This window comes from Antennarius striatus, chromosome 22, assembly GCF_040054535.1.
Source record: "Antennarius striatus isolate MH-2024 chromosome 22, ASM4005453v1, whole genome shotgun sequence".
Taxonomy (NCBI): Eukaryota; Metazoa; Chordata; class Actinopteri; order Lophiiformes; family Antennariidae; genus Antennarius; species Antennarius striatus.
In genome coordinates, this window is record NC_090797.1 from 15,920,001 (window position 1) to 15,928,955 (window position 8,955).

At 44.0% G+C, this 8,955-nt stretch overlaps 2 protein-coding genes across 3 annotated transcripts in view; one reads left to right on the forward strand and one right to left on the reverse strand.

The window, feature by feature from the left end:
- LOC137589505 (beta-2-microglobulin-like) overlaps window positions 1-2,204 on the reverse strand; it is a 2,917-nt gene extending 713 nt beyond the window's left edge. Inside the window, exons 1-2 of one of the 2 annotated variants that reach the window (XM_068307318.1) lie at window positions 2,094-2,204; window positions 201-473 (exon numbers count right to left, since the gene is read on the reverse strand). In XM_068307318.1, the coding sequence (XP_068163419.1) occupies window positions 201-473; window positions 2,094-2,151 (331 nt within the window). In that variant the 5' untranslated portion in view covers window positions 2,152-2,204. Of the gene's footprint in view, window positions 1-200; window positions 474-647; window positions 804-2,093 lie in introns of those variants that run through there. The other variant, XM_068307319.1, reaches the window with a different exon arrangement.
- Window positions 2,205-3,123: 919 nt separating this feature from the next.
- Window positions 3,124-7,873, forward strand: tmbim4 (transmembrane BAX inhibitor motif containing 4). The gene is made up of 7 exons (XM_068307278.1): window positions 3,124-3,268; window positions 3,904-4,012; window positions 4,453-4,558; window positions 5,211-5,244; window positions 5,323-5,440; window positions 6,875-6,920; window positions 7,067-7,873. Exons 1-7 carry the CDS (start codon window positions 3,178-3,180, stop codon window positions 7,271-7,273), a joined length of 711 nt encoding a protein of 236 aa, XP_068163379.1. The 5' UTR covers window positions 3,124-3,177; the 3' UTR covers window positions 7,274-7,873.
- Window positions 7,874-8,955: the final 1,082 nt, after the last annotated feature.

Sequence of the window (8,955 nt, forward strand, 5' to 3'; positions counted from 1 at the left end):
ATCTGTTTAGTGATGCTGGTCCCCAGCTCAGAGTCTCTCAGAGGACTCAGGTTCTAGTCTGACAGGACGTGTAAAGGTCTCAAAGGTCTACCAGTGTCAGCCTGGAACCACTGTAATTACCACTGTAATTATATTCATTTATTTATTGCCTGTTTTTGATTGATCAATCAGTAGTTCTGCCTCATGGTGTCCAGACTCACCCCATGCAAAGTCCTTTTGGTGGAACCCGTGGGTGACCCTGCAGCTGTAGTAGTCGCCCCTTTCGGGCGTGAAGTCCACCCTCTTGTTCAGATGGAACTGCCAGTTCTTGATGAAGGCCAGGTCGGTCAGCTGGGAGTCCCGGACCTCCTTCCCGTTCTTCATCAGCTGGATGTCAATGTCAGGGGGGTGGAAGCCGCTCACGTGGCAAATCAGGGTGTTCTGCATCCCATACTTCCCCGGGTTGAAGCTGTACACCTGCACCTTAGGGGGCGCTATGGAGGAGGAGGAGAAGATTTTTAAAAGCATGTCTATTCACTAAAAGCAGTTAAGGAAATCAAGCTGACACAAAATCCAAAAGAAATTCACACAAAACGTTTTGAAAACAAACAGTCGGAAAATAATCAATGATGTAAAAAAAATATACGTGAATTAAACCAAACACTGACTGAACATGAGGTCCTCACTCCACACGGAACATACGACACCTTTGACACACCACGAGTTCGTACAAGCGTCTCAATCATTCACAGCACTGAAATAGTTCAAACCCATTCTAATTCTTCTTCAATGCCGTCAGACGGACCGCAACACGTTTCCTTCCTGCTAGACAAATCGCCATCTTTGCTCGGCCCACAAGGAAATTTAGAATCTGCCCCTCCTTTTTTTATTCTTCCTGCATTTCAAACCAACAATGTGTACCTGTCTGTCAAAGACACCACCGAATGAGAGAACGACCCTAAACTGGAACACGTCGTCTAGACTGCAGGGAACACAGTTTCTCTGGGGGAACACAACGGACACACACACACACACACACACACACACACACACACACACACACACACACACACACACACACACACACACACACACACACACACACACACACACACACACACACACACACACACACACACAGAAATGAAGTCAGACCACATGGAGTACAGCATTCCTTCCTCTCTCTCTCCCAGACCAGTTTTATAGGGTGTATTAAACAGGATTGTACAAGAGACGATTGTGGAGAACAGATTCATGTTTTTTTCCTTAAAAAAACCTTTTTCCTTTTTTAGTTTGATAAATGCTAAAAGTTTAGATGTTTCTTAGTTCAGAAAACACAGTTCTGTTGAAAATCCTCTTTACAGAATCTGTTGGATTCTGTGTCCACGTCAGTATTTTGTCATTTGACTTTTATTTATAAACGTGATGTTAAAAATCTAAAAAAAATGTGTGTGTGTGTGTGTGTTTGTGTGTGTTTGTGTATGTGTATGTGTGTGTGTGTGTATGTGTGTGTGTGTGTGTGTGTGTGTGTGTGTGTGTGTGTGCGCGCGCGCGCACTCGCGCGTCAGTTTGAAATCGAAAGTAGACCGTCGTGAGGATCAGAACCCGAACCGACGGAGAGGATCCCGGTCCAGAGTTTCTTCTGTTTGTCTCAATAATAGTAATAATAGTAATAATAATAGTAATAATAATAATAGTAATAATAATAGTAATAATAATAGTAATAATAATAGTAATAATAATAGTAATAATAATAGTAATAATAATAATAGTAATAATAATAATAGTAATAATAATAGTAATAATAATAATAGTAATAATTAAAGTTCATCCTCCTGAAGGTCAACATGAAAGAACCGAACGCTCCCCGAGCTGTGGGGCATTCCCCCAGAATAAAACCAGAACCGGACCAACACCTCCCTACAGGTCTGTCTACTCTCAATAAATGTCTTTACTGGACCCAGTGGTTACTGACTGGTTACTGACTGGTTACTGACTGGTTACTAGCGGTCGAGCCTCGTCTATCTGTGACGCAGGTCACTCGTCTGAGTCACCGGTCACCTAAACGCTGTGTCCGGTAGAGGTGAGGGTTCTCCGGTGGAGGAGGGTCTTACTGTGGTCCTTGGAGCAGTAGACCGCTGCCAGAGCCGAGAACAGGATCAGGGTCCTCATGTCGGGTTCAGTCTCCAGACGCACACAGCTCAGGTCCGACAGAACACCACAAACTAAACCGAAAGTCAGAACTCACACAATAAACCCCACAGCCAGCCAATCACAATAAACATCCGCCTGTTGCTAGGGAACACCTGGCGGCTCAGGTGTGAGGACTGACGAACCCCGTTGTGACTGTTGGATGTAAAGTTTGAACAAGTCTGAGTTACAAATAAATCCATATGTGGACTGAACGAGTCAGCTGGAGGACCTCACCTTCATGACGTCACGCCACGCTCCGTTAATGTCCCGTGGTCAGTGACACCATGACCCCACAGGTGGTTACACACCGACACTGACCTTCAGTCTGACAGATCTTACATGTCAACAGTCCATCACAGGACCACCCTGTTCACTACTGCACTCACCAGGATGTGTAGAACACAATGACGTCATTTCTGTGCCGTTCTAACAAAACAAGGACTGTCTGCCCCCATGGGGGCAGTTTGACACAGACTGGTGACATTAAGTCAGTGACATGTCACAGGTCTGTGGGACCACTCAGGAGTGTCTCATCAGCAGGTTGACCCCCCCCCCCCCGGTAACTACACTGAATAATAATTATAACAATAATAATCATGATCATCATCATAATAATGATAATAATAATGGTAATAATAATATTATTACTATTATTATTATTATTAATAATAATAATTATAGTAATAATGATAATAGTGGTAATAATAACAATAATAATAATGTAATAAGAATACTATTACTACTACTACTACTACTACTACTTCTAATAATAATAATAATAATATGTTATTATTATTATTATTATTATTATTATTATTACTATTACTATTATTATTACTATTGTTATTACTGTATTAATACAACAGAGAATTCTGGGTAATGAGTCAGCAGTTCGTCAGGACTTTCCTCGTCACATGATTGAACCGTCCGGTGACGTCACGCGCCTGCGCGCGGAGCGGCTGTGACGCAGCGCCGCCAGCAGACCGGAAGCAGCCCACGGCCACGATGAGCGGAGACCAGTACCCACGGACGTCTGTCGAGGACGACTTCAACTATGGCACCAACGTGTCCACGGCCAGCGTGCAGGTCCGCATGGGTGAGTGACGTCACCACACGTCACCACACCGTGTCGGTGGTCGTGTGTTAGCGGGAAGTGGCCCCCCCGGGCCGCTGGCAGCCGTCACGGCCCGCCGTCCGTGGGCCCCCCGTCAAAACACGGTCACCACACCTGCGTCACAGCCGCCATCAGGACTAGTCACGGGTCAGGTCCTGGTGACGTCATGACAGTTTAACTAGTAGGAGCTACTGACTAGCAGGAGTTAGCCCCCCCCCCCGTGATCTACGAGTTAGTGTTGGTAGTGTCTGTAGCTGGGTCACACCAACCAGTACGTTACAGCTGGTTAACCGGCGGTTAACTAGCTGGTTAACCGGCTGTTAACTAGCTGGTTAACTGGCTGTTAACTAGCTGGTTAACTAGCTATTAAGTAGCTGGTTAGCTGGCTGTTAATTAGCTGGTTAACTAACTGGTCAAGTGTTAACTAATCTGGTTAACTAGCTGGTTAATTAGCTGTTAACTATCCGGTTAACTAGCTGGTTAACTTTATTGTGTCACAGAGTCATCCTCCAGGTTCAGATGAATCATTAGGTTAAAGCTGGTTAACTATCTGGTTAACTTTCCGGTTAACTATCGGGTTAACTAGCTGGTTAACTGTTGTCTCCTGTGCTGACCAGACTTCCTCAGGAAGGTCTACTCCCTGCTCAGCCTGCAGATCCTCCTCACCACGGCGACCTCTGCCCTCTTCATGTTCTCTGACACCATCAAGGAGTTCGTCCACAGCACGTGAGGACCAGACTATTGTTGTTATTGTTGTTATTATTGTTGTTGGTATTGTTATTATTATTGTTGTTGTTATTATTATTATTGTTGTTGTTATTATTATTATTATTAGTAGTAGTAGTAGTAGTAGTACCATTATTATTGTTATCATTATTTTGTTGTTATTATTATTATTATGATTATTATTATTAGTATCAATATTATCGTTATAATCACTACTATTATAATGATTATTACTGCTCTATATCGTCTTCTGGACAGACGTGAATAAACAATCCAGATTGTTGGGGGATGGGTGGCTGTCACAGCTACATGAACTGACTTTACCATCACTATTGACGTTTGTTGGTTTGTTTGTTTGTTGGTTGGTTGGTTGGTTGGCTGGTTGGTTGGTTGGTTGGCTGGTTGGTTGGCTGGTTGGTTGGCTGGTTGGTTGGTTGTAGACCTGCTGTGGTTCTGGTTTCGGCGCTGGGTTCTCTGGTCCTCCTGCTGGTCCTGGCCGTGTACCGACACCAGCACCCAGTCAACCTCTACCTGCTGCTGTCGTTTGTAAGTCGTCTGTCCCGGTCCATGGTGTTTATCTACGTAGAGTCGTCACGCTGTGGATGTAAACATTATGACCTACGTATGAATAATGATGTAAACAGGAGACATAAACAGAGGATAGTAACTTTATGTCCCTCACAGTGTTAGGCTGTGTTGATCCCTTCTGTTTTCTTTTCATTCATCATTCTTTTATTTTTTCTGTTGTTGTTGTGTGCTTGTGTCTGTAGGGCCGATTAGTCTCCTCTTCTTCTTTCACTGATAGTTGTAGTACAGGTTCACCTCGGCGTACGTCGTTTTCAGTTACGTCGTTCATGATTACAAGTTGGTTTTCAAAAAAAATAATAATCAAGTTTACGTCATTTTCTTTACTTCAGCCACAAACGCTGGAATCACAAAATCACTGGTAAACCTTCATTTTACTGTACAATAATAAAACATATATATTATTAACCCGTAGCAACCCCCGTGACCCACAAAGAGGAAGAAGAAATGAAAACGAGACGCACGTTTTTTCTGTAATATATTAAAATATAAAATGTAATTGTTTGTCAGCTTAAAGTAGATTTATCCTAAACAAAACAGTCTAATAAAATGCATTCATGACTAAAGTTGAGGACAGAGCTGGGGATGCTAATGCTAAGCTGCTGTGTTTCAGACCCTCCTGGAGGCGGGGTCCGTGGCCACAGCGGGTGAGTACTGACCCAGCAGGGTGTCCCCCCCCCCCAGGCTCTGGTAGGCCGTCCTGAACGTAGGCCTTCTCTCTGCAGTGACCTTCTACGACTACTCCACCGTGTTACAAGCTCTGTTCCTCACCTGCGCCGTGTTCGCTGGACTGACTGCGTACACCTTCCAGTCCAAGAGAGACTTCAGCAAGATGGGTGCCGGGTGAGTGCATCATGGGAGATGTGGTAGGACTGCACAAAGTTCACTGGTCACATTGTGGAAGAGGTCTTTATTTCCTGAACCAGTACCAGGGTCCCAGGTCTGTCTTGACCCGGTTCATGTCTTAAGTTAAAGTGTTCTAATAATAATTTACTGCATGATGCTGTTCATTAAAAATCAGTAATCCACAAAATAGTTTACCAGTAATTTTACCATATTTATGATTTTAAATTTATGTACAACAATTCTGGAAAATTGTCTTTTTGAAAAATACTATAAATTTTTTAATAACAATAATAAATATGTGAGGAACACGCTGATCCATCCGGTAGAGTGGGTCACCACCAGACGATGAAGCCGACAGAGGACAGAAGACAGACGTGTCTTCCTGTTACGTCTGATCATTATTGTTGATTCACTGGGGTGTGATCATTTATGATAACGTGTGATATAACCAACCATCATGGGACACATGACGGTTTTTGAGTATCATGGATATTGGACTGGTGTGGTCTACCCTCTGTTAACACTAAGGGTAGGCGTCCAAATCACTAACTCACATGGGTCAAACTCAAGGCCCAGGGGCCAAATGTGGCCCTCCACATCATTTTGTGTGGCCCCCGAGAGAATAAAAGGTCAGAGTGTCTAAAAATAAACCGGTCAAAAGTGTGCTTTGACCAGAAAATACATACATCCTCATCACGCCATCCCAGTGCTCCCAGCATGTTCCAGTGGTTCTCACTGCAAATACCCATACAGTACACAATGAACAAATTCCACGATAGAGCAACGAACTATATATCTTATTATTTATGGTAATTTCAATGTTTCTGACCCCCCCCATACTGATATAAACCACCTTCTATCTGTGTTACCTTTAAAACACTCTGATAAACTGTTTAAAACACTTTGTCAATGGTCTCTTATATGGTCTCTCCGTGTTGTGAAGTCAGAAGGTCTGCAGTGCAACTAGTTAAACATCCCATAAATCAAATTATGTTGTTTCCATGATGCCTTAAATACATGCAAACAGTGCTTCTACTTTTGTCCTGAGGATGTGACGCTGAAGCCCTTCCTTCACAGAGTCCTTGAACGCCTCACAAAGGTCAACAGGATGTTATAGGTTCCAACATTTAGTCCAATGAAATATTAGGTGTGTGTGTGTGTGTGTGTGTGTGTGTGTGTGTGTGTGTGTGTGTGTGTGAGTGTGCGTGCGTGCGTGTGTGCGTGCGTGTGTTCGTGTGTGTTCCAGCCGTGGTTGAGGCTGGTCGGGTCAGGAGCCTGGTCGGGTCAGGAGCCTGGTCGGGTCAGGAGCCTGGTCGGGTCAGGAGCCTGGTCGGGTCAGGAGCCTGGTCGGGTCAGGAGCCTGGTCGGGTCAGGAGCCTGGTCGGGTCAGGAGCCTGGTCACACGTTCTCTGATGGTTTCTGTCCTTTCAGACTCTTCTCCTGCCTCTGGATCCTCATCATCGCCAGCTTCATGCGGGTAAATCAAACGTGACTTCAGTGTCTGTTAGATGAACGATGTAGAATGAACACATCCATCCCATGATAAAGAAAGTCTAGTATTCTGTCTTCAGTTGGGTGTTTCCACCTCCGGCTGAGTCCTCATGTTGGTTCTGCTCTTCGCAGCTCTTCTTCAACAGTGACAGCACAGAGCTGGTCATGGCCGGAGCGGGGGCTCTGCTCTTCTGTGGCTTCATCATCTACGACACCCACCTGCTGATGAAGCAGCTTTCTCCTGAGGAGCACATCCTGGCCTCCATCAACCTCTACCTGGACATCGTCAACCTCTTCCTGCACATCCTGCGTGTGCTCAACGCCATGAAGAAGCGCTGAGATCACAGCGCCGCTTCAACAGCTGCTCCAGAGGCTGGCCGGGCTACAGCCTCACAGGGAACACACACACACACACACACACACACACACACACACACACACACACTCGCTCCATTGTGCTGTGATTATTATTGAAGTGATGAAGGATGATTGTTGGTAACTGTCCCACTGCCGCCAAAACAAGTCGGATCGACAGAATCCACAGGAGGCTGAAAATAATCCAAATATAAAATTGTATCTGTGAGACTGGGTGTGAAGTAATGACCTCTCCAGTACGGTACTGAATTAAATAATGACATAACATGTTGGTGGCAGCCATCTTTACCTGTCAGTGATTCCAGTCGGGGGTGTTCAGGTCTGTCCTTGTGTCTGATCAGGTTGGTGGGGGGGTTCATGTGTGTTTGTGGTCTTATGATGTCCTGTTGGATGAATGTTTTAAATTATTTTCCATCGGTGAGTTTTCCTGTGCTGCATGATGTTGATCTCTGTTCAAACATACTAGGGTGTGACGTACCCGTAGGTCTGGGTCTGACTGTGACAGTGAGTTTCATGAAGGACTTTTCTTTATCTGTTCTAAATAAATGACTTTATTGTAAAGACCACCATGTGTTGAATTGTAATTGTCTGTATCTGAATTAAAATCAAAGGGACCATTTGCTCTGCAGGTACACCAGACACGTCGCCCTTCTAGTGAGTCAGCATTAACTGGTCTGGTTTGGTGATCTTGTGGAAATGTTGTCAGTGAACTGCAGTAAAGTCGAGCTGAAACTCCATGTTTGGATGAATTATTTACATAATTTAACATGATTTCTGTTGGAACATTTGGGAGAAAGACAAACTCGTCTCTAGGGGAGGAGACCATACGGAATGTTTTGACAGGTGTTGTCCAGCTTCTTTAATTGTTCCCTGTGCTATCCAAACGTTTAGCAAGTCAACCTCATCCAAGACGAGAGGATCAGAGGTCATACAAGTTCCTACAAGTCCAGTTGATTTGGTGAAAGCCTTTGGACGACCATGATGAAGGACAACTGTCAGACATTTATCTGTGACATTTACAGAGAGACAGATAGACAGACAGGTAGATAGACAGACAGGTAGATAGACAGATAGATGATCTGAAACACTGATCCAGGTTTTCCTCTGATTGGTTCTAAAGACAATATTCAGACTCTGGTGTTTCCTCATCAGTACTGTGTTGGGCTTAGAGGGCAGTTACACTTTCAACAGGTGACGCTGTTTTTCAATAACTTTTTACCTCCTATGAATAGAATAAATCATTTTAAAGCTGCATCTTCTCTCAAATTGTCTCTTCTCAAATAAATAAAATGCAATCATGATAGTTTTCAATCAGTGTTCTGGCGTGGTTTCACCTATTCCTCCAATTTATTTTTACATCTTTTCAATGATAATCCAAATTATGTACAAACAATGTCCGATCAGTCAAAATGACGGCTATGGCAGCTCTATTAGTTGAAGAATTTTGGTAGACCGAGTGTCAAAGGGGTCGTATTATTTTTTCATGTCTCTACATAAACCTAGTAGTCCTCCCTAACCCTACCAAATCCTAGAATCTGGAAAACAAACACTTCCTGAAACAATGAATATTTGGAATTCATTGCTGGACAGAATCAAAACGATCGGATTCATGAAGCGCCGTGTGTGACGTCACGCCTGGTGCGTAA

Coding starts and splice junctions, on each gene's coding strand:
- tmbim4 (XM_068307278.1), top strand. CDS start 3,178: ATGAGCGGAGACCAGTACCCACGGACGTCTGTCGAGGACGACTTCAAC. Junction 3,269..3,903: donor CAGCGTGCAGGTCCGCATGG/GTGAGTGACGTC, acceptor TGTGCTGACCAG/ACTTCCTCAGGAAGGTCTAC. Junction 4,559..5,210: donor TCTACCTGCTGCTGTCGTTT/GTAAGTCGTCTG, acceptor GCTGTGTTTCAG/ACCCTCCTGGAGGCGGGGTC.